The 25,508-nt window shown below is 38.9% G+C and overlaps 1 protein-coding gene across 2 annotated transcripts in view; it reads left to right on the top strand.

Moving 5' to 3' along the window:
- The first annotated feature begins 561 nt into the window (after positions 1 to 561).
- The window catches only part of PPP3CA (protein phosphatase 3 catalytic subunit alpha), a 325,865-nt gene continuing 300,918 nt past the window's right edge, over positions 562 to 25,508 (top strand). For both annotated transcript variants that reach the window (XM_059376542.1, XM_059376531.1), the window contains exon 1: positions 562 to 706. In XM_059376542.1, coding sequence (XP_059232525.1) covers positions 649 to 706 — 58 coding nt within the window. In that variant the 5' untranslated portion in view covers positions 562 to 648. The remainder of the gene's footprint in view (positions 707 to 25,508) is intronic.

Here is a 25,508-nt window from a genome sequence, read left to right as displayed (position 1 = left end):
GAGCGCAGCGGCGGGACGTCTCCGGCGGCCGCGGACGAGCGGTGGCGCTTGGTGTGGGGAAGCAGAGGCGGCAACAGCGGCAGCAGCAGCAGCAGCAGCAGCAGCAGCGGCGGCCGCCTTTCCGCCGCCGGGGACGCCGAGGCACGGCTGGTGGCACTGACATCGGCGGCCCTGCCTCTTCTCTCTCGCCCCCGGCCCTCCCATGTGATCGGTCTTAATCCCGGCAGAGTGCGCGCGTGGGGCTCCATTCCGCGGTGCCCGGTCTCCTTGCCAGGGTGGGTGCTCCTGTGTGCGCTTCTCCTCCCCATCCCCCTTCCCCCAAGAATAAAAGAAGAACCAAGAGGCGTGCTTAGAAAATAAATAAATAACCACCACACACGCGCAGCCCGGAGCGGAGTCGGCGGGGCTGGCGGCGGCGGAGGAGGAGTGAAGGCGGCGGCGGCGGCGAAGGAGGAGGAGGAGGTGGAGGAGGTGGAGGAGGAGGGACGCGCGAGAAGGCAGTAACTTTAAAGCCAGCTCAGAGCCCAGACCTCCAGCCGAGCGGTTTGCAGCGCGGCGGCGGCGGCGTTGAGTGTCTGGCCCGCCGGTCCGGTCGGGGTGTGCAGTAGGACGGACGAGCAGCGCGTCGCTGTCCCCCGGCGGCTGGAGATGTCCGAGCCCAAGGCAATTGATCCCAAGTTGTCGACGACCGACAGGGTGGTGAAAGGTAAGCGGCGCGCCGCGGTCGCCCGGGTGCACCGTGTGCCGCAGGAACCCTCACGGCTTGCCTCCCCTCCCCCCGCCTCCGGTTCTCTCCTTGCTCCAGCCACGGACCTTCTAGGATATTGTGCAACCCTCGAACCCCCCTCCTTTGCGCGCCCTTCCCCCAAGCCTCTCACCCGGCCCCACTTGGGGCATTTTTATTTACGGGGGCGTCAGTTAGCAAATGGCTGAGCAGCGGGGAGGCGGCGGCGGGGGTGGCGGTGGCGGGAGGGGGCGCCCGGGGGGTGGTTGCTGGCAGGGTGTAGCTGCTGTGACAGAAATAGGAAGTGGGTGGCTGCTCGCAGGCTTGCATGGGATCGGGTTTATGATTTTCTTTTGCAGAGGGAGGGGTGATTTATGGCTTTTAAAAAATTAATATGGCATTTTTATGTGGCCGTGGCTTTCCACCGACTGCCTCGCTCGGGCAGGGTTCTCTCGGCGCTCCATTGCAGCAATTCCCTCCGCGCCCCCTCCCCCTCCCACTGAAAGGGCCTGCACAGGACTCGCGAGAGAGCGGGAGAGCGTGGGGGGAGCCCGGCGCTTCCTTCCGTGCGGGGCGGGGGCGGCCGCAGGCTGAGCGGGTGGCGGAGGGGACGCGCGGGGGCCGCGGGAGGCGGGGAACGACCCGAGAGCCCCGCCGCCGCCGCCCCGGGATTCCCCCGCAGGCCCTGAGAAAGACACGAAAAGCTGTTCTCCAACCTCCCTCGCCACCCGAGCCTTCCCCCGCCGACCTGTCATTGCTCTTGAATGGTTCCCCGCTGGAGCACACCTCCCGCGTGGTAACCTCACCCCTCTCGCTTCTTCCGTGCCCTGGCACCCCCTTGTTAACGGGCTATTTGATTCCTATTATTGGCTCCTTTCCCCGCCCTGGGATCGTGTATACTCCTGCCCCTGGGCTTTCTGGCGAAGAGAAGCCGGGTTGCGTGGGGGTGAGGAAGGGGACCGCCACTGGTCTTTCTTGCCCGGGAAAACCCGCCGTCCTCGTTGTGTTCCGTGGTGGAGTGGGGTAGGAACCATCCTCCGAATCCTGGAAGGATGGGGCAACGGAGCAGATCCGCCAGGATTAAGTAGTGTCCCTCGTCCCTGGTGTTAAGACCTGGAGCAGAGCGGGGATGAGGTCTGGGCTAGGCGCGCAAGGGGCCGCAGAAATTGGAAACAGCACTGTTTGGTGTGGCTTGTGTGTGTGCGTGTTGTGTGTAAAACTGAGATAGTATTTAATGCGGCCATGCAAGTAGAATGCAAGGCAATAAAGTCATTTGCCCCATGAGCACTTAGGTGAAGTAACTCAGCAGCCCTGAGACCATGAGACAGAAGGCCTGGGGTGTCCGAGCTGGTCATTGCTCCATGCACATGTGCTCAGTTTTTAAAGTTTGTGTGTGTGTGTGTGTGTGTGTGTGTGTGTTCCTGGTGATGGGGGATATTGTGTTCTGTTTTTTTAAGAAAGAAGGAATAAAGTATCTTTTCTTGTTTTGGTTGTATTAGAATCATTACTGCTTGAATGCAGTATTCATAGACTCATCAAAATAAGGAGGAAATACCCTTGCAGTAATGACTGCAAGTAGGGCTATAGATGCACAGCTGTTCTTTCTGCACGCAGAGCTCCTCAGGTTGAAACAGTGAATTCAAATTCATTCAAAAGAACTAGGCTATGTATTAAGGTTTTCTGTTGACATTTTAAAAAATTACGACCTTTTGCTGAGCTATGGGAGTATCTTCCTAAAGTGTGAAGTTTAGGTGTAACTCCAATCTGTATGTTGAGATTGCCTGTTTTCAAAACAAGTAATGTAAAGCTTACGATTCAAAAGATAGCAGTAAATGTGTCAACAAATAAAAAACATTCATATGTGCACACGTAAGTTCAGGGTCCCTGTTTTAAATCACAAAATGTGGCTTCTCCCTGTAAATGTAAAGTTGTCAAGCAGGGAAGAATGTAAAAGTAATTGTCCATGCGTTCTAGCTTGGTGTCTTTACCAATTATTGTGAAGGAGCCCATTCATCCATTCCATGCCTATTTTGTCTTGCTTTTCCCAATGCTGTATTACAACATTTTTATAAATGACTCTTTATTGTAAGTACACAAACACCCCATAATTCCAAAAATATGATTTACATATTTTTGCAGAACTGAAATGCACATGTGGATAATATAGGAGCATAGGAAAGTCTCAAAATAGGAAAAGGTAATTTTGCATTTGTTTTGATAAGGATCTTGATATGAATTTTGAATGTGAAATTTTGTTTATAGAAAAGTTTTATTGATAAATTGTAATTTTAAGGTGGGGATGCTATTTTTCTTGTGCTTTCTTAGAGACTTTATATTGTTGGCTTAAAAGGCATTATCGAAAGGTGGATCCAACATTTTGTCTCATATATGATTTTTATAACTAATTGTTTGAAATGGTAGTCTATTTTGATTATCAGTTCTCTAAGAAATAGTATTTCCCCACTTATACACATGTTTAGTGAGTAGAGAGTGCATGTATAATGAATGGAAAACAGATGACCAAATGATTTTTTTTGAATTTACAAAATTAGATAAGACATAGTTCATGGAACCATGACTTGAAATTTTGTTAGAACTTAATCTCAGTGGTCTGGGATTGACTCTTTAATGCAGGGAAAGGATTATCCTTGAGAAAATTTTGTGTTCCTTAAGCTTTCTCTCCTTTTACAAAGTACAGATAGTAGTATTTGGTTACATATAGAAATAAGTATTTGGGTCATTATTACCATGGCATGCCATGGTGTTTGTTTACAGTTATCTGCATTAGTGTCATCTGGCTTTTGTTGTATAACAAATTGCTATTTACAAATAAAGCTGTGCTTGTGGTTTTGTTTGTAGTAATACCATGATGTGACGGCTTTCTTGATTTGTACTTCCAGAATGCAGCTTTAGAAAGGTAGGTTGAGTTTAAGTCTCAACTAACTATGCAATTTTTCAGGTTCGTAGCATCTTCTAGAGTGTATTCAGAGCCTGTGATCAGTTTTCCAAATTTTAAAAATGAAAGGGAATGGCAGCATTGGAGACAAAAAGCATTCATTTAGGTTACCTCAGGAAAAAAGTTACTTCATTTAGCAAAACTGGTGCTGTTTCATTTTGACTGTTCTTGGATAAAAACAATGGAAAGTATAAAAATTCATAGACAAGATCTTGGTAATGCCCTTCATTGGAAATCAGAATAATTTGATCCATTTACTGTTTTACATTTTTTTAAGGAAATAAAATATATGTATAGCTATATGGCAAAAGATGGAGGGCAGTAAATAGAAGAATAACCACTCTCCCGGCTTTCCGCCAGCACACCACGTAGTCTGGATTTTCTCTGAAGCGGTGCTCCACAGGCCTGGTTTCAAACTTTGGCTTTTGTTCATTTCTCCCTGCCTGTTCCTGCCTTTAACTCCTCAACTGGCCCTAACACTCCTTATTGGCTTTAGAACTTTGCTACACAAAAGTCATACACTTAGAGGAAATTAAATTGTATGTGATGAGTGTCTTGCTTTGTTGCATCGCTTTCCCTTCCCTTTGTTCCTATCTCTAAGTATTTTCCAATGGGCCTCTTACCTTAACCCAAACTGATTTTGACAGTAGAAATTCCAGATACCATGGCAGGTTGATGGGGGGTAAATTCCTGGGAGGAATTTTGGGGAATTTCTCAAAAACTGTAGATAGGGAATTTGTGCTGTGTGTCAGGTTACTTTTGGCTGTGGGGAATTAAAACAAAACAAAACATGCTGTCTTATTCTGTATTGCCAGCTTATATACTATTTGTGAAGACAAAATACACATAGGGAAATTCTGGAAAGGTATCTAAGATCATATAATCATGAAGCTGGTAGCTAAGCAAAATATTAAATAAATAAGGATTCAAGCCACCAGTGTTTCTAGCTGAATGAGATAGTAATACTGCTTAAGAAGAAAATAAAAATATGCTACATAAGTAATCATCATCAGTTTTGGATTTTGAAACTATTAACTAATGCCATTTCTTTGTGGTGTGTCAAGAAGAGCTCATTGTGAATTTATTTTACTTAGATTTATTATCATCAGTTCAGTTATTCCGTGTATATTCTATGTATCTGGTTTTCCGTTTGAGTACAGTAAAACCTCATTAATTCAGTGTTATTAAACGTCAGTGTTTGGTGGCTAAATTTACATCAGCACTGGATGTGAAGAAAGGGGTCTGCTAATCTAATTAATACTATAAACACGATTTGGACATGGTTAATATACTTAACAGAACAGATTCTTTTCAGGACATACTGAAAGCATGTCAATTAATGCTATTAATTACAAATTAGATTAATCTATTCATTAGTATTTTCTTTCAGGATTTCTACTATAAAGTAAATATAACAAAAATGCATGGTTTTCAACACATTTTGTAAACTTAAGGCTTAAGGCATTTTGTAAACTTAAGACTATGATTCAGGGAAATTCCAGTGATTCTAAAATGCCATCTATTAGAAGATTAACATGTAAAAAATAATATTTTTTGGAAACTGGAGGAAAGAACCTCTACTTTAAATGAGCCATGTATTTTAAGACATCCAGTATAAAATGTGAAAAAAGTAACGCCTTAGAATCTAGTTAGAGGTTTACTCCTCCAACATTTGTTTGTATTAGTTTAAAAATATGCCTTTTTAAGTCTATTTTGTATTTTAAGTCTCTTTGTTTCTTTAAGTATGACCTGTTTTTATTTATAATCTTAGAAATATGAAATATGACTCTGATATACTGTATGCTTGTAACTTTTGTAATTGGACTCTTACACTTTTCCATATCTTTTCTGTGTCAGCCATGTGTAAAGTTGGAACTAATTATGAAACCAAATAAAGAATCCATTTAGAGTGACCTCATTGGAAAATAGCATTATTCTAGATATACCCTTCTTTTAGCAAATTCAGTTAAATTACAATTGGAAAGTTTTGTGAAAATATTGGACACTCCAGAACTATAGAGAATGATGGTGATTCATGATCTGGAACCTTGGTAAATACTAAGAAATCATATTGTTACTCTTTTAGCAACTTTCTTGATATTCAAGAGAGATACAGTGAGATTTGGAATTCCATCTTTCTGTAATTGCCCTGTTATATTTGATAAGTCACAGGCTATTTTCCTCAAATGTAAAATTGTACTCTCCATTCACTTGTGAGAACTAGAGGATCCTCAAGTGGAATTTGAGAGACCAAGTGGTCATGCTTGCTCCCCTTGCCTGGGAATGGCAATTTGGTCACTGCTGACACAGAATTACAAATGAGAATGTGTTAATGTATTTTCAGGGTCACTCAAGAATAGTCAGAACGATTAATATTGAAATCTGTGAATGCCTTGGGTCTGCAACAGTAGCTTATGGTGGCATTTATTTTATAGTTGAAGAAATGGAGACAGAATAGATAGAATGGTCGGTCACAGGTGGGACTAGAATGCAGGTAAGTGTAAGCACATTCTTTCCTTTAGCAGAGATGCTCTTCTCTCTTGAAAATCTGTTTGAAACTGTGACTTCTTTTGGTGTATTTAAACTATCACATTTTATTTCAAACTTAATTTTACTGAATTACTAGCTATATAAAATAACTGTAATAGAAGAAGCTTTTGTATCTGTATTTAGCAGAAATATAAATTCTGATGATAAATGTTATAATCTGGTTTGATCATGGCATGAGGTTTACTAAACAAAAACTGTTAAACATTATTTTCTGTTCATATATGTACACGGAAATACCATATTCTCCTGCTAAAAAGTTTTTTTTACTTTTATTTTGAAGGTTGTTATAATAAGCCTCTTTGTCTGAAATACAGATAAATGGCCCATACTGTTGGCCTGGTTTGAGGATTTTATTAATTTCTAAAGAACAATCAAATGAAAATACCAGCCAACACTTCTTAGGGTTTTATTCCTTTTTCAAAAATAGTCATCAGGTGGGAATGTAGACAATGAAACACGATTTCAATTTATAAACTAAGTCTTTAGTAGTCTTGATATTTGCAGTATTTTTAACTCGTTTTATTTTTTACTGTATTTCCATCTTCTGTCTTCATGCAGGCTGTATCATTGATAAGCCATCAATTATATTTCATATGAAGTCAAATAAAACATTTCATATTTCTTTACTGTCAGGTGTTCTGAATAATGGCTTAAATCAGCTGGACTGTCAGCTTGAGGACTTAGACCTATGGCTGGGATCTCAAATCCATTTCACAGATGTACATGCAGTAGCCGAAACCTTGAAATTAAAAACAAAAACCAAGGAAGCAGTAATCGGTTATGAAATTACTACATTTTTGGAATTAGATGTATTCTTTGTAAGACCATCCTAGAGAAAAATAGAATTTTCTGTTTATCTTATTATTACTTCCTTAATCCGTGCTTTTGCCTCACAGCAAAATATGATGGTCTATCTGACTTTCTACGAACTATCTCCTGGAACTGGAAATTCTGCGAATGTCTGCAGAAGCATAACAAACAGATACCAGAGATTTATGTTTGCAACTGCCTCAGATTATGACATACCACCTTACAGAGTTGTCAGTTTACAGTTATAAACCAGAAGAATGGTGGTTGATGTTGAGACAGAGTTTTATTTATATGGAGCTAAATTAAAAAAAATCCCACCAGCTTTAAGGTTCTAAGACTTGGAGTCTTTTCCTAGAGTAACTGTCTAGAGCCACTTTATTTTTTTCTCTTTTCGGGGAGGAGCTACTACTTCTGATTTAAAATATTCATTTGTCTCCATGTAGCCTTCGAACGTTTAGGAGGCTCTAATACGTCATTGTTTAATCTTCCAGGATGCTACATATGCTTGGAAGGTACAAATGATCTGTTAATATGTCTGTTCAGAGTTTTAGTTTGAAAACTATGGTCATTGAACCAATGGGGCCTGGCTTAGTGCCTTGCTTCTTATGCACTGAATCACTTGTCAGATGACTTTGGACATTGCACAGTTCTCACGTGTGCCTCCTAAAGCAATAAATGGAGACAGATTATATGTTTATTTTGAGCTCATTATATTCTGATTCTTTATAAATGATTCTATACGATGACTGTATGGCTAATTGGAATGCTTTGTTCTCTAGCCATATCAGGAAATACAGTATGAGGAGGAGGTATTAATAAGGTGATATAATTAGGTGGAGGGCAGTTTTGTTGTTTGGTCATTTGGACTGGCTTTCACCATGACAGAGTAGTTTGAACTTGAAAGCTTTCTTTCAGTTTTTGTTGTATTTCTCTATAGACTGATCAGTTTTTGACAGGTGAGAAGAAATATCTTAATCACTTAGTGTTTGACATATTGGGTGATAAATATTTTTTAATTATTGTTTAGATTTGGACTTGAAGAGAAAAGGACCTGGCAAATTCCATGAAAACTAACAAACAAAACCAAGACCAGAAAAAAACCCTTTTCCTTTGTTTACATCTCAATTTATTTTCTGTAATGCTTTTATAATTTAGAAATGCAGCCTTCTTCAGCATAACCTCCTGCCCTCCTCTTGCCCTCCTCTGGCCCCCAAAATGTCACTGGATTCTATCCAGGTAGGAAGATATATGGGCTACGAGAAGTTAAAAAAATGTGGCATCAACTCTGCTGACTCCTTATATTCTGCTAAGTGGGCTTTAAGCCATCTGTTGACATTTGTTTTTAAACATCCTGTAAGCTATGCCGTATTATCAAATTAAATTAAAAACACAATATATTCTCTTACAGTGACAGAAGCTGAGTCAGGACTTCCAAGCTTGTGTTATTATTGTTATTATTATTTTGTTTTTTACAAAGGAATTAAAATTTTTTTTCATTACACCTCGCATTGTTGGTCTGCTGTGCATATTAATGTCAATAAAGTACTTGCGTCCCTTCTCTGTGTGGGTTTGATTATTGTCATGGTAACAGTTCAGTTGTCATCACTTAATTCTCATCATTTAGCCTTGGTTCAGATATTGCCTCCTCTGGGACTTACATCTCCTGGTATCTTTAGCTGGAGTAAAGGGGCTCAGCCTCTTCATTGTCACAGAGGACACCTTGAATAGAGCATGCTCTGTGAAGATTTGTTTACCTATCTGTCTCCTTCCCAGGAAGTGGAGAGCCCAGGAGAGTGGGGCCTGGCTTTACTTAGTATGTTTAGCCCTGGTACAATGCCTACTATAGATTAGACCCTCCATACGTGGTTGCTAAATGAGCAGAATAACCGATAAAGGGGAAGAGGGATTTAATTTCTAAATTATAGGGTTCTTTTCTATTTTGAAATTTTGTGGATCTTGAATCATGGGCAGCTCCCAAACTTCTGGTGAGTTTCCGGATTCTCAAGCGCCAGTCTTGTAGAAGGGTGTTTTCGCCTGAGTTTTTGAAATGCTTTCTTTCGTTAGTTGAGTTTGTTTGTTTTTGCCCTAAAGACAACTGATGGAAGCATAACTAGCAGGAGTGGCTTACCCCCAGGATGTGCTTGGTTTTCAGGGGCTTATTGTCAGTTACAGGGCATGGAGGTCAAGTTTCTTGAGGAGGGGTGATTTTTTCTTCCAAGAGGAAGACTGGTGATGATACCAAGTTGAAGGAGAACTGCTATGACAAGCCTTTGGGAGGCTCGGATTAGACTGCCTGATTATATTGCTCGCTTAGAAAAACACACAAATGCAAATGAGTAAGAGCTAATACACTTAGGAATCAGAACAGAGATATGAAACCTGCTTGTAGGCCTACGAAAGAGATGTCTATGTAGTACTAATACAGAATCTTCAGGCACATCACGTGAGTATAGACTGCTGGTGAGTCACCTCTCCTGATCGCTCAGCCCTGGGGTCCACATCAGCTGGGAGGGGGTATGATGAGGCATCTGCTCTCAGTCTGTTCCTTACAAGAGACCATGGACCTGCTAGCCCAGACTTGGTCCAATGCCTCTCTGCTAAAGGAGGCTGCCAGGGCTTTCCAAGCTCCCATTTATGGGCTAGGATTTCATCTGTTTCTCTAGGGCAAAAATACTTTTTCTTCAAGGAGTTGAAGGCTAGGGAAACGGTAGTTTCCCACATAAAATCACATCATTGTCAACTTCTGCCCATTTGCATTCAGCAGTCAGGAGGTGATACCTCTGGTACCTTCACCTCTGGTCAGAACTCAGTACCTGTGTACTCATTTGACATGAACTTTCAGAAACAGATGTAGAAAACTTCCAGTATTTTTAAAAAGAAAAAAAAAGTTTCCTTCCCCTTTCCCAAGTGATGAAAGAACTTAAAATTATGATAGGAACTGAGACATTGTTCAGTCTGAATAAGAAGAGGTTGACTGGTAATTTAACTATAGATTATAGGTATTAAAATTTCTTTCTACAGTGGATCACACTCATACATTATTACCACTAGCAATTGAATAAGAGGAAACATGATTGGGAAGGAGCCAGGATTTAGGTGAAATTTTTTTTTTTTTTTTTTTTTTTGAGAGCAGTTATGGACATTTAAGACTGGCATGGATTATGGGGAAACTTCTGAATGGAGAGAATAAAGGATTCTCATTTATTTGGATTGTAAATATGATCTAAATCTGAAATTATGAAATTCTGAAGCTGGAAGAAACTTTGGAAATCCACTCATCTGGCTTGAAGCCAGTCCTCCCAATTCTGTAGGGTGAGAGGGACGGAGAAGTAAAACTTCTAAACCAAAGAAAACGAACAAGCCAAACTGAGATTTTGAAGGTACAATAGTGATCTCGCCCAGGCCATCCCCATTGTGGAATGTCCTGTCCAGCCTCTGAGATGGGTGGTAATCCCACTGTTTCATGAACACATGTTGTGAGGAGCTCCTACTTACTAAGACCTGCTCTCCTTTCTGCTTGCCAGAGTATTTCCTTAGGGTTGATACCAGTCTAATGCTCTGGAGTACACAGTCATTATTCCTAGCATTGCCCCACAGAGTTCCATGAAATGGGCCTTATCTGTTTTTCATAAGAGAGCTTATTTGATATTAAAAACAACTTTCATGTTCTTAAGTCTTCTAGCTGTACCCCGTGTGACATCATTTCTGGGTCTTTCCCCAGCCCAGTAGCCTTTCTCTAAAACCATGCAGGTTGTTAAGGTCTTTGGAAAATGGAGAAGTGTGATAAGCTAAGCTATTTTCATTGAACCTCCATCACCTTGAGCTTAATTGCCTAAGCCCTCTGCTCTGCTCTTCTGTTTCCTTATGCTGACCCTTAACCTTCCTGAAACTTTAGTCCTTCACTGGGTGGTCCCAGTCTTGTATGCATCTCCTGATGCCCCTTGGCTGGGTGCAGACTGCCACTGCCAGGAAGCTCCTACTCCTGTCCTTCCTATTGAAATTCCCCTCCCTTGTATCCTCTCCCAGGACTGCAGCTTTCAGGTGTCAAATACCTAACCTGCTCCATAAGTAGAGCTTTCCAGAACACCTGAGTAGCAGATGCATGACTTTCTGGAGGTGTTGCTTTTATTTTACTTGCTTTTATTTGTAATATAAGCCAATAATAAGGGCAGCAAGATAGCTTGACACGACGGTGCCGTTAGCGTGGTAACAGAGGACAGGCCAGGTCCCTTGTTTACTTCGCAAGTCACACCACCATGAAGGCAGCTCAGCACCCCACTTGCCTAGAGCCAAACCTGCCTCCTCTGCCACCCAATTTTTGAAGGTGGGTGATAAACAGCTCCTATGGCCATTGACTTTGGCTAACCCAGTGAGTTCGATTGTAATTGGATAACTCGCTTAAGTTTCACTGAGGCCTAAAAGAGGCCAGTGCCTTCCAACTATGGTGTCAGAACACATTTCTGTGTTACACTCAGCTGTGAGGTATTAACAGCTCCTGACAACAGCGTACAAAAGTTTGCAAATGACTTATTTTAAAATACCTATATAAAAACGAGACTGGATTCATGTTCAACCCTAAGATACTACTTTCCCCTTGCATTCCCATATGTTTCCTCATGCAGGAGAGGAAGGGACAGAGCTGCAGCTATTGTGGGGATCTTGCATTACGTGTAATGGTGCACCTCTGATCACAGTGGGACTTCTGCATCCCTATAATTCTTGAAGTGTTTGCTCTGTTCCAATGAACACTTTTGAGGAAAGTTTCTTAGAGTCTGGATTCATGCATGCTTGTGTTTTGTGCAAGGGAATGTCATGTCCTCTGCATCTCGACAGAAAGGTTGGCAAGAACGGTCAGAGATTGTACCTTCACTAGCCACATCTGTTGATCGGATAGAGCTTGAAACACATAGGGAGGCACCTCTGGGGTGATTTCAGCAAGTTCTATGCAGCCTTGTCTCCTCAAACATCTCCCAGGGGCCATGCCCAAAATACTATGATTAGTTATTTAGGATGAGCTTGGCTTTCTTTGAAAGACGTTTCATAAGTAACTGATCTTTAAAAAATAATTTGGTGAATGGACTAAATTTTTCTCGGCCTTTGGGTGGTACTGAATTCAAGAAGAATCCTGTGTTTCAGGAGACTTTTTGAGAGTAAATGTTCATGTCTCCTTTTGAAGAATTCATATCCCATGCTTCTTATATCACTCAATTTTCTATCTGTTCACCTCAAGGGTGATAGAATTGTAACATCCCAGTTGGCAAATGGATTAAATAATCCATTATTGAGTATCAAATGGCTGTTAAAAATATTATTCCCTTCACTTATCAGGCCATTCATCTCCCCATCCATCCGTCCATCCTGTCCATGTATGCATCACTGCTTGCCTAGCTCTGTGGTATGTGCTCAGTACTTCAAGTAGGGGAACTCTGAGGTTGCTATCGTGTGTGTGTGTGTGTGTGTTGGGGGGAAAGGAGGAACAAATCACAACATGAGTGGTAATTACTGTAATAGCAGAAGACGCAATGTGCTGTGGAGTGCAGGTAAGGGAGTGATTAACTCTCTTCCTAGATTGTGCTTTCATTTTTTGGCAGAAGTAAGTGGAATCCATGTTAATTTTTTCCTGTATGTATTAAATATAAGCACAATGTCAGGACATGGGCTTATTTGTAAGTGAGGATGGCATCAAAGGAACTACAAAAGGGATGATGAGTGTATGTGCAATTCTGCAGCTCTTATAGGTTACCTGTGAGCAAGGTGTAAGAGAAAGAATCATGAGTTGTAGAAGGTGGAAGAGGCTATAAAAGTCAACTAGTTCAACTATCTTCCAAAATGAAACAAAACAAAACAAAACACCCTTCCTATTAAATGGTTAATAGCCCTCCCCCATCCCAGAATATTTACAATGATGAATAGGCAGCATGGGAGTGTGAAAAGAACATTGGCTTACAGTTTGATAAAACCTGCACTTACATCCTGCTTTCTCTGTGTGCCTGCTGTGTGTCTACGGGAAAGTCATGTAACAACCCTGAACCCATTTTTCTTACTGAAAAGTGGAAATGATAGTATTAACTTTGCAAAGTTATTGTTACTATGAGAGGAATTGTATTTGAAATGCATGGCTTACTGCCTGCTCAAAAGAAGTCCTTAATACATGTTAGGCATTGTGGGTGGTTTTTTGTTTGTGTGTTTTAATTGTTGGAGAGCTCCTTTGAAAGCAAAGCTTTTCTCTTCTAGAAGTAATGTGCATTAATGTATTCCTCACCTCCTACCCATTGTCAAATCAACTGCAGTTTTAGGTCCTCTGCCGTTGAGGCTAGCAAAGGTCACCAATGACTGTCCAGTTGCTGGCTTCTCTGGAATGACATAATGGGCCTCCTCTTCATTCTTAAAAGGTTGTCTTCATTGGCTTTCATGGATTTCCTCTTTGACTTGTTTGCCAGCTCCTCTCCACTGAATCCTAAATGTTGATGTTCCTTTTTTTTTTATAAGTTCTTCCAGGCAATTTCATCTCCTTACACACAATCCTCCTTACACAGTAGGATTGACTACTGCTTCTAGGCTGATGAGTAACACCTCTATATTTGTAACCTAATCTTTTCTCTGGAGCATTCTCTCAAACACTGTACAGAACGGTTGCTGTGGATGGGTATGGTGAAAATAAAGTGAGGTATTGCTTTGCCTGTGTTTTCTAGCCTGGTTGACGTTACCATCGTCCATCCAGGGTAATTAAACCTGTCATTAAGTTCAGGTCTTCTAACTATTTCACCTAGTGCTGCAGTAGCTTCCCAAAGCTGCTGAAAGCTTCTTTTTGCTTTCAAACTTGTCCCTTCTCATAAATTAATTTTCCCATATTGGCACTAGAGGAATCATTTAAAAATGTACATCTGGAAAAAAATAAAAATGAACATTTGATTATGCTAATCCCCTATTTGGTTGTTGACCTTTTTCTTAGTGGTTTGTTGCAACTCTTTATGTATTATGGAATTTGACCCCTATTGCGTGAAATTTGAAAATAGGTTTAATATAGCATGTCTTACATTGTATTGCATTTAAGTCTCTGCAATTTATTAGAATATAAATTCTTGAGAGAGAACATTTTTTTATTTATAGGTGTATTTGGAATGCTTATCTGTGTTTTGGTCTATATCAAGTTGATTGAGCTAAACTGAACTACTTCAAAATGCCAATGATACTTTCCATGGCCTTGTATTTGCTTTACCTCTATATGGACCAGTCTAGCTCATTATTGTGTCCTTCTCTGTAAAACTTCTCTGATCTCAGGCATAGCTGTCTGCTATACTTCTTATACTTTGTACATACAATATATAATAAACATTTGTAACAAAATTTTCTCTTTGTGAAATTACCCAGGAAGGCCTTACCTACTTCATCTACCCAGTGCTTAGTATGATGCCTGGCACATAATTAATCATATTATTCCATCCTTCCCCTTCCCCAGCAAACAAATTGATTGGAAAAGATATATCTGTGCATCACAAATCCGTAATGATTCTAGTACTTCCATTTTCTCCCCCTTTCTAATATCATATTTTTTATTAATGTATTCAAGTTGGATTATTTTTCCTAGTACTCTTCACTTCTGGAATACTTGACCTCCTCTTCCTCCTCCCCAGGCATGTGCATGTAAATCTATTAAGCCAAGTCCCCTTCACTCTGGATTTTGTCATTATTTCAGGCAATTCTAAGCACAGCAGTTAAAGGAATACCTTGGTTTGATTTAAATCTTGCTTACCTTATCCTTGGTTCTAGCCTTTTTAGATCTTTTATTTAAACATTTGGATTCTCTTACTTCTTCTTTTTAATTATTTGCCCCAATTAACGTCCTTAGTGGATTTTCCTAGGTCTTATACCTAAACCTGGCAACCAAATGAATTTTTGGAGCCATTCAGTTTAGATGAGTAAGTTCACAAAATCTTTATTTTCGGTTCTGCATATGTAACATGGGAAAAAATCCCACCTGTGTTAATAAAGAAGCTGTGGCTTCTGTACCAAAAAAGGGAAATGCTTGAATAATTGATTGTCCTTGATCTTTTTCTTACCTAATTAGTGTATTTTTCTATGACTGTACTTGGAATGATAAATTTTTAGAAAATATCCAATGCTTTTGCCTACTCTCAGATGTATTTTAATCTTTTGTCATTTTAGACAGTAGAAGAAATGAACTTTTCAGGGATAATGATTAGACGCTTGGTGTCTTTATTGCTGGCATTTGTTTTATAATATATTACATTGCAATTATATTTGAAGGAAATACTTTAACTTGTTGGCTACTTTGCTTCTTCACAGAATCTTACTCAAAGTAAGTAAATAAGTAATCAAGCTCCTTTATATATTTTTGAGGTTTTATATTAATGTATATGGCCTGCACATACATTACATAATTTTATCCTTCCAGTAACTCTGAGGCTAGGAGAGATGCCATACCTTTTGAAGGTCACACAGCAAGTAAATAGTGGAGCCAGTATTTGGATTCCAACAGTCTTGACTCCAGATCCTGGGCTTTTACCACCATAACACTGCGTTGGCTTGCACACAAGGTCAAATTCATTAGGTAGCATCAACGAATTGATAGAAAATAGACTTTATTAAGGATTTGTTTTTATATAAAATACTGTCACTGCTGGCCATCATTTTAGTAGATTATCATTGGATTGTTCTGTGAGAGAAAAATCTTGCACTTTTGTGGGGCAAGTATTTCTGTTTCCTTTTTAGGAATAGATAGCCAGGGCTCACCAACAACGGGACTAGACTGTTAGCTAGTCTTTGCTTGCTTTACTGACTTAATCGTGGTGTTACAGAACAAACTAATATAAAACATAGGAAATGCTGTGAGTTACATAAGGAAGATATTTTTATTAGACCTTGACAAGGTTTTTTGTCCAAGTTAAAACTATAAAAAAAAAAAAGATCCAGCTATTATAGGTGCTGTTGGCCTTTGTTATAGAGACTTTGCTTCTTCATATTCATTTTCATATTTTTGTCACTAAAGCAAATAAAGGAAGCCACATAGCTAAAGTGAAAGCCACTTCAAGGAGACGTCACATGAAACATTTTGAGGAGGGAGTTATGTGGTTTCGTTGTGACATTTTAGATGAAAATGCAAATTGTTTTGAGATCAGAATTTTTTCATTTACTACTTATAACTCTTCTGTACTATGACGAATGTTTGGGACTAGCCTAGTTACACTTTTCAACTGATGTTGTAATTATTTAAAGGCAAGGGTGATGACTCAGATCCAGAATTTTGATGCTTCTCTGAGGCAGTTAAGTAAATTTATTTCTTTTTTCACATGATTGCTAAACAGATTTCTGATCCAACTGAACCTGGTTTGACTGATTTTGAGAAGTCCTGTGATTGAAATAGTTGTAGTCACAGGCTTAGGTGGAAAAGATTTAGCACCCTGCCTTGATTCCCTGAGTCTGTAAATTCAGGGAGCTTCAATTTCATTCTGAGACCTCTGGGTTTCCTTTGGTTCATTGCTAATACCCCCTGTATGTGGGAAAATTTCTTCCCTGCTGGAATTAGCTTGGGTTCATATTTCCTTTTCCTATCCGTATTTCCCCCTGTGACATTTTTGTGAACCTTGGACTTCAAATATGACCTTTATTTGATGGTTGTTTAAAGGTGTTCATTAACACGTGGAAGAAAAAAAAAATTGAATAACTTTGATTCTTAGATACCAGTACAACTAGGGTGTTTTATTGACAATTCTTGTTTTGTTAATTTTATTCATATTGAAGTGTAAGACATTTCATGGCCTGAAAAAAACAAAATACATATTACAGCTTTTTGCTGTGTGTGTTTATTTTAATCCTTGGCCTAGACCTTGACTTGAAATAAGCTTTACCATTTAAGGAAGTTGGTACTGAGATATGATTATACCTAGGGATTATTATTGTACACATAGATAGTTAGAATGTTATTAGTATAGGAAAAAATACCAGGTAAGTCTGTATTTAGAAAGGAATATCTAAGTAAAATAACCAATGACTAAGCATTCTGTTTGTGCCTTATGTGAATAATATGAGCAATATGTAAGGAATATGCTTTTTAAATATGGCTTTCATTTTATTTTATCTTTTCAGTGTTCCAAGATTCATTGCTTATATAAAATTAAAAAAAAAAGAAAGTGGAAGCCAAAAAAAAATTATATATATATATATGGTTTTCATTTGTATCCTAACACTGAAATTGTGAAATAGAGGATTAACTAAAAGAATGCCTCTTTTGAGAATTCCTGTAGTAAGTGCAGCTTCCGAACTCACCTATTTTTGCTTTTTCTTGAACTAATGAAGGAGGCTAACATACTTGTAGTACATTCCAGATTGTAAAGTTTTTTTCTTGCGGAGGAGAGCAGGACTCTCAGTCCCATTCAGTCACAATATTTGATTACAACTCAATTGGAATAGACAAAAGTGAGACTCAGTATGGCCTTGCTTCTTCATATTCTGAAAAAATGGAAATGTGCATAAATTATTTTCAGTATGACCACTATTTTTAATAATTTCTCCTTTTACTCTGTGCTAAACTGTGTAGTATGAAATTGTGCATTTTCCTTCTGTGCAGGGTGTCCAACTATGAGGTTCTGTGAATGGTTTCTTTCTGGAATGATGGAGTTGTCTCCAATAATGGATATTTAAAAATTATTATATAATCATTTGTAATTACATTACAGATAATAAAGGTACCATCTGCTTTTATTTGAACTTCTGTCCTATGAAGAGATAGCACCAGAAGTGATATTTTGCTTTTGCTTATTTAGCATGTATTCAAGGCATTGCCTGCTATCCCCAGCTACTGTTCAGATTTTCCTAAATGAAGGGAGTGAGTGGGAGGAAAAGCTGTGTTGCTTGTATTCGGGGTAATAGTGAAACAGTTAGAAGTGGTGTCTATCTATAGGTCACCCTTAGTTGATTTGTGTTGTCATGCAAGAAACTTTTTTATGTATTTATCTCAGGACACACATTCTGGAGAATTCGCTATATGCTACTTTTTGCTCGCCCTTTCTCCCTTTCTTTTCCTTTCCCTTCCCCTTTCCTCCTTCCCTTCCTCCCTCCCTCCCCCTCTTCTTTCTCCTTCCTTCCTTTTTAAAGTCTTAATTATTTAAGTAATCTCTACACCCATTGTGGGGCTCGAACTCACGACCCCAGGATCAAGAGTTGCACCCTACTCTAACTGAGCCAGTCAGGCACCCCATACTCATTGCTATTTCTGAAGGAATCTGGTCTAGAATGTTAAGAAAGAGGTAATGGGAAGGACTGGTATGTAGGGTGAAGACACTCCCATCAGTCTTCACAGCCCCACTGGTCTCTATTTTAGAAACATTTTGGGGTGCCTGGGTGGCTCAGTGGGTTAAAGCCTCTGCCTTCGGCTCAGGTCAGGATCCCGGGGTCCTGGCATCGAGCCCCACATCAGGGTCCCTGCTCAGCCAGGAGCCTGCTTCCCCCTCTCTCTCTGCCTACTTGTGATTTCTGACTGTCAAATAAATAGAATCTTAAAAAAAAAAAAAAATTTAAATAGAAACATTTTATCATTCTCGTTACTTCTCTTTAAACTGACCCATTAGGGTAAAATTAAATTTATATTTATGATGTGGCCTGCTTGGTGTCAGTTATTTATTTATTTTTTAAATGCCGTTTCCTTTAATTCCTGTAGTCATCCTCATAAGGCAGTTAATGGGGCATCCTGTTCGACTGAAGAGGGCAGTGGGGGTCAGAGAAGTTATTTCTTCATCATCACAGAACTAATCAGTGGTGAAGCCAAGATCCCAAAACAGAACATTTAAAACTTATTTTGAAGGATAAGCAAGCATACATAGAAGTTGGAAGGAGAGAGCCATTAACCCTATGTGCTTGTTCCACAGGTTAAGCATTGAGATCCCACATTTCACTACATTTGGTTTACCTGAGCCGAAGGCAGAGGCTTTAAACCACTGAGCCACCCAGGCGCCCCTTCTTTTCTTTTTCTTTGCTGAAATATTTTAAAGCTGATCCCATATATCATGTTATCGACAGTGCAAATTTCAGCTCGAGAGCAAATATTTTATCTCTGTACCAGATGTTCTAAGTATAGGAGAGAATGACATAATAGGAAGACTGTGAACGAGTGGAAGCCATATTTTTCCAGAAAACAAGTTAAATATCTTGTGTTGAGGTTATTTGATATGGGTCATTGTCATTTGCTGCTCATTTATTAATAAGATCATAATAAAACACATATTACCTACCAAGTACCAATTCTGGGCTCGGAACAGCCCCCTGATGCCTCACGCATTGCTGTTTATTTAGTTCCCAGGAACCGTGTGCTATGTAATCATTTCTGTGGCTTCAAGTTACTTTTTAAAAATAATTTTTTAAAGTATCTTTTTACATAGAAGTAAAATAACAAATTACCCTTAAATTGCAATATCTGTTGTACCCCTTTATCTCACCTTTAATACTAATTATAGTAATGTATTGATGGAGGAATAGAAGGCTGTTGCTCTAAGTGGGGACCGTACACCAGCAGCCTCTGCAGGGCCGGGGAGCACGGGAGAATTACAACCTCAAGCCATACCCCAGAACTTTCGAATTAGAACTGCTTTTTTTTTTTTTTTTTAAGATTTTATTGATTTATTTAACAGAGAGAGAGAAAGAGAGATCACAAATAGGCAGAGAGGCAGGCAGACAGAGAGGGGTAAGCAGGCTCCCTGCTGAGCAGAGACCCCCCGATATGGGGCTCTATTCCAGGACCCTGAGATCATGACCTGGGCCAAAGGCAGAGGCCCCTACAACTGCATTTTAAATAAGGTCCTTAGGTGATGTAGAAGCATATTAAAGCTCAGCAAGCCCAGGGTAGCATTTAAATAGTGCCTCCCAAGCGTGGCTGCACTTTCCAGTCACCCAGAAAACTTTTACAGTGATCAATGCTCAGACCTGTCCCTGACCAATTAAATTATAGACTCTTCAGGTGAGGCCCCCAGCATCACTTTTTTTTTTTTTTTTTAAGTCTCCCAGGTGGTTCTTTTGTTAGGCTAGGCTTTAAAATGCACTGGTTTAATAGAACTAGAGTATCTTTCCAATTGTCAGCTACTCTGAACAAAGAATTTCATCTCGCAAATCATATATTGAAAATGATGCCATTAATGTAAATGAGAGTTGAAGATGAAAGAAATTCTGGGTTTACACTTACTCTTTTTTTGGTGATGGTAATTCATTGATCACTCCATAGGAAATACTTCCCTTTGATGCAGGACTAGACATCTTCACTCTTCTTATTCTTCCTTGGCACTAGGGAATAAAAATACTGCCAAAATACATTGTCTATTTTTGTTCCATTTTTTTCCTTCAGGTGAAGAATTACGCGGAGGGAGGCAGGGAGATACGAAATACCAAATGTATAAAAACCGGACCAATATCATTAAATAAACTCATGAGGTCACTCTAGATAGGATTCGAAATATTATGATTTTGTTCTTATTTTTTTTTTCCCTGTGTTGGGACATGGATGTTTGCTTTGCTTTGTCCGTGTCTTCAGTTCCAGAAATAAATTTGTTCACTCAGCTACAGTTATGGAGTGCTTAGTAAATGCAACCAAAGTAGTGGAAGGAAACTGAACAATGGAGAAGAGGTAGATATTTTTGTGCTCCTCACCTTGAGTGGTTTAGAGCCTGGGCTACTGGAGCCAAACTGCCTGTGTTGTGTCCTCCCTCTGCTGCTTCCTTGCTCTGGGGCCAAGTGATTACGTGCCTCAGTAGTTTGTTTTTTTAAACCTGTGAAACAGGGTAATAATGGCACCTACCTGTAGAGTTGTTGAGATGATTAAATGAATCAATATATTTGTTAAAGCCCCTGAAAGCATGTCTGGCGTGCATGTAGTAAGCGCTAAGTTTTTGCTGATGATGTTACTGTTATAAATATTACATACCTCGAAGAGTAGAGGTGGCCTATGAATGAAAGCATAGATCCCTATCCTAATGGTTTTAACATTTGAGAGATTCTTTAGGTTAAAGCAGGATTTTTGTTCTGGGATATTGCATTCATGATTAGATCAGGGGCACAAGATGTTCAGGGACATATTCTGTCTTCATTTATTCCTTACTACGTTGGGTAAGTGGGTTAATCAGTCCACCCTGGACTGAGGGTGGGGGGAGGGTGGCACGTGAGGGGGGCCTGGCAGGGGACACTCATCACACGACACGACACAATTAACCTGAGTTTGTTGCAGTACTTTACATTCCTTGAATATGAGGCACTGAAGAAAATCACATTTTAGTCTTTAAAATAATTGCTTTCCCAAAAGCCCCGTAGTAGCACGTTTGAGTATTTTTAAAGCTATTCATTAGATTAGTGGCATTTTACGGTTTGGCTTCATTTGAGGAATGGCTTTAGACATGGAGGAAATGTGGCAGACAGATTAGGAGGCCAGCACAGTGGGCCTGGGATCACTGCAATATTAGAACCATAAGAAGTGGATACTTCAAGGGAGCTAAAGATTACATTTTAGCCCAGTGCCTTTATTTCACAGATGACCAGATTGTGGCAGAAGTGTGAGTTTTAGTGGTCTTAAGGGGAAATGAATATTCTATTATAACTTATTTTTTGGTTCTTTATTCATTAATTAAATATATTGTGGGCATATATGTACATACATACGGCAAGTGTAGCAGAAATCATGTAATAGCAACATTGAAATTTTCTACAATAAAATGTTTTTGTGTCTTTTTATGTCCTCCCTCTTCAGAGTTGTGATATCAACTAAATATATTACTTCTTTATTGCAAGCATTTGGAATAGACTATGGTATCTATTTTTTTTTTTTTATGGGCAAGATTAGGCATGTTTTTATTGGCATAGGAAAAGTTGCTATGTGAAAAGAGTGACTATTTTATTATTTATTTAACATTTAACCTGAAAGTCAAAATGTGTTCAAAAGAGTTCATTTGACAAGGGTTCTGAGTCAGGAGTATTAAAGGACAAATGAAACAAGGATTTCTTATTCTTAATCAAGGTTGGGGGAGAGGGCCAACCTTCCGCAGGGGAAATGACTATAAATGGTCTTTGCAGTTAAAGACGTCCTCTGTTGCAACAGCTGCCTTTCTGGTTGGCCTGGTTTTCCCCTTTCTTCACAGAGTATTGCTGCTAAAAACACCTTTCTCTTGGCACTTGAACTCTGCCATTTGACTCTTCAATTTTCTCTTGTGTCCTGCATAAATTAAATTTTCTTGGTTTTACTTTTGAAGCTTTGTGCATCCTTGGTACCAGGCTGCTTGCCTTTGTTTTCGTTGTGTTATTCCCATCTTGGGGGCCAGTTCACTGGTACTTGGTATCCTTGGAAGGGTTTCCTCGTTTTCATGCCAGATGACAACAACAAATGATCCCAGCTCCTTGGACCTTTTATAGTTAGCTTCTTTGGGAAGAAGATTTAGGGAAAGGAAGTAAAAAGTAAATTGTATTCAACACTGAAGATGGAATGACATTCACTTCCACTGATGGACTTTTTGGTCCCTGATGGTATTTCTAAGCCTGTAGGCTAAGGGCTGCTTTTCCTTGCTTTAGTGACGTTATAGTGCTGCCAGAGTCACACCCAGCACTGATTTACCTATGAAATACTCTTCTGTTTGTTTTCTCAAAGAAATACATGTAGTTTCTGAATTTCGTTTTTTTAAATTGTAATTCTTTAAGTCAATTGTACTAGTGGATTTGTGTTTCTACTTTTTAATTCTGAGTTACAAATGCACAAAAGATAAATATGTATGGACATGTTCATCTCCATAGCTATGCTGTCCTGGAGTTTGTTTATAAGCATTGTCATTTGTAACATGGAGGTGAGAAAATGGAATCTTTTGAATCGCATGGATCATGGGTAGATATAGAAACACAGATCATACCCGCTGTATGAGTCTTTTGATAGAAATAGCATAAATCCCATCAAAAATAGCTGGTATTGGAATTGGAAGTCTAAGGCCTGGATTTGGCTTCAGTGCACATCAGGGTTCTCCTCCTCACCCCTCTGTGATGCTCTCCTTTTGGCTGGCTTTAAAATCATGCAGGCTTTTGCTATGTTGGGGGAAAGATGCCCACCAGGAGATCTAGACTTACATGGTCTTTCACTAGAGGTCTCAAAATAGGCCTGACCCAGTATACATCAAAATCTATATGCTCCCTCTAAAAAGATTTTAATGAAATCCTATGCCTCTCCCTGTCTTGAATCAGTCTTTATGTTCAGGTCTGCCTACTGACAAAGTAATGACAGCCTAATTACAAATTAGAATATTGCTTCTTGAACTCAAGCTTAGAATGAAGGAATAGCTGTGATGTGTCCTGTTTCGGTCAAGCTCTTATAGTCTGAAACATTCTCCTTTTTCTACTACAAGTATATTTCTTTCCAAAAACCATGACCAATCACTTGGAATCTGAGCCCTCTCCACTGTAGGAAACACATTGAAATATTATATCTTTTTAAAAAAATATGCCATTGAAGATATTCTATGGCTGTGCTGATCTGTTTTTATAACCATCTTCTTTTAGCAGCTAGACGTTTTGATATCAATAATCTATATAAGTCAACAGGTAAGTTTTACCTGATTACATCTCAAGGTAACTGTTTTGGGGTCGCTTATACGGAATGCCTCCCTAATGCTAATACCTAATCTCAAATGTAAACTCTTTTTTAATCACATTTAAGATAGGTTACTTTTGGATTTTTTTTTTTTTTAATGTACTACAAATGTTGCATACGTAAATTCTCAGTGGTTTCTATAAAACCCAACATTTCCTAGTTTTGCTATTAGGTTTGTTGATCTTTACGTACTTTTGAAAAGTAAGACTAGTTTACACAACTTGTAGCTGATCTAGAAATTTGTGGAAATTAGTGAACACTGAACAGATGCTCCTGAGTGAGAGTTACTCTTACATGGGGCACCTCCCCTAATTAGTAGCCTTTCCTTGGAGACATGCCAAGCAAGCTCAGTATCAGTAGTCATACCATAATCTTAGTCACTTTTTAAATAACATACCACTAGCTTTTAAAAATAATAATGTAATTTGTTCCTCATTCTTTTTGGGAGCCACCCATTACTGAAGGAAGGTAAGACAATTTTCTCTTCTGTTCTTCCTTTTCAAGCCAGGCAGCTTTTTTCAATCTGATATAATTCTGAGAAAGAATTCTATGCGTCCAAAGCTTAGTAGCTCATAAGAAAGTCTCTCAATGTCTGCCTTCTTTTAAAATAATTTTTTTTCTCTTTATTATGTTCTTATTTGCTATCACTTTAAATTAAATAATTAGTTAATTAATTTATTTTACTTTTTAGTCTAGAGATTGCTTGTCCAGCAGAAATGGAGCCAGTATACCTTGAGAAGTATAGAAGCCTGTGTAGAAAAATTTAGCAATGGGGATGGTTTGGACAAAGTGAGAATCTCCAAACAAATTACCGTTGTGCATTCCTTAGATTTTAGGTCTTTTTGTTAAAAGTTGCATGCAAGTGGTAATATATAGTGAACAGTACGTTGGACCATTAGAATTCTTTTGGAATTTATAGTGGATTTTATATTCACATTAAAAACAGAGAATGCTGACTATTAAGTTATACTCAAGCATGAGGTTGTAGACCTTAACTTTAAGAGTACTATCAAATCTTAAACAATCCTTTAATGACTGTTGCTGGAAGATATCTATTTTATTTCCCTTCTTGACCTCTACTTCATATTCCTATTTTAGTGCTGTATATTGATACTTGAATAGAGCAAGTATTACAGTACTATATATATATGTAATCCTAAAAATATAATATTTAAAAATAAACCTTATAATTTCAATAAAGCTCCTAGATTAATGATTTATTTTAAGATTGGATAGGCAAGTATGGTGCCTACCTCTTATCAAGTTGACCTTAATCTAAGCCCATCATTAATGAAGACTGTTTGCTTACCACCTCCTTGATTTCTTTAAAAAAGATTTCATTATTTAAGGATTTTCTTTCATGAAATATCATTTTTACTTAAAAAATACTTAATAGTTGAAATTCCTTTTGTTAAATGTGCTATAAACTTATTTAAGAGGAATGATTTAGTTGGTATGGGGGTTTTCTGAGGCCAGGCCTTTTATAAACAAATGTTAATAGGTTAGTTCAGTAGTTGAGCTTTTTTTCATACCATTCAGTGGTTTAAATGTTTTCTGAATCCATTTCTTAAAAATACAGGTTCGGTATTTATTCTAAAGCTTGAATGTATGTTATTACCTCTAGTGGGTGATTTATATTCCAGAGTGGCTTTAAATGTGTTATTTACTATAGTAAACTTTTATTAAAAAGTAGGAAATAGTAGTAGGTAACACTCGTTGAGTGGTTGTATGGATTAGGTATTATTCCAACCTATTTCTCATGTAGTAATTTATTTAATTTTCCGAGCAACTCCAAGAAGTAGATACTATTATTATCCCCATTTTATAGTTATAGAAGCTGAGTCACA

The sequence above is a fragment of the Mustela nigripes genome, chromosome 1, assembly GCF_022355385.1.
Source record: "Mustela nigripes isolate SB6536 chromosome 1, MUSNIG.SB6536, whole genome shotgun sequence".
NCBI classification, from domain to species: Eukaryota; Metazoa; Chordata; class Mammalia; order Carnivora; family Mustelidae; genus Mustela; species Mustela nigripes.
This window is presented reverse-complemented; position numbering and strand designations above follow the sequence as displayed.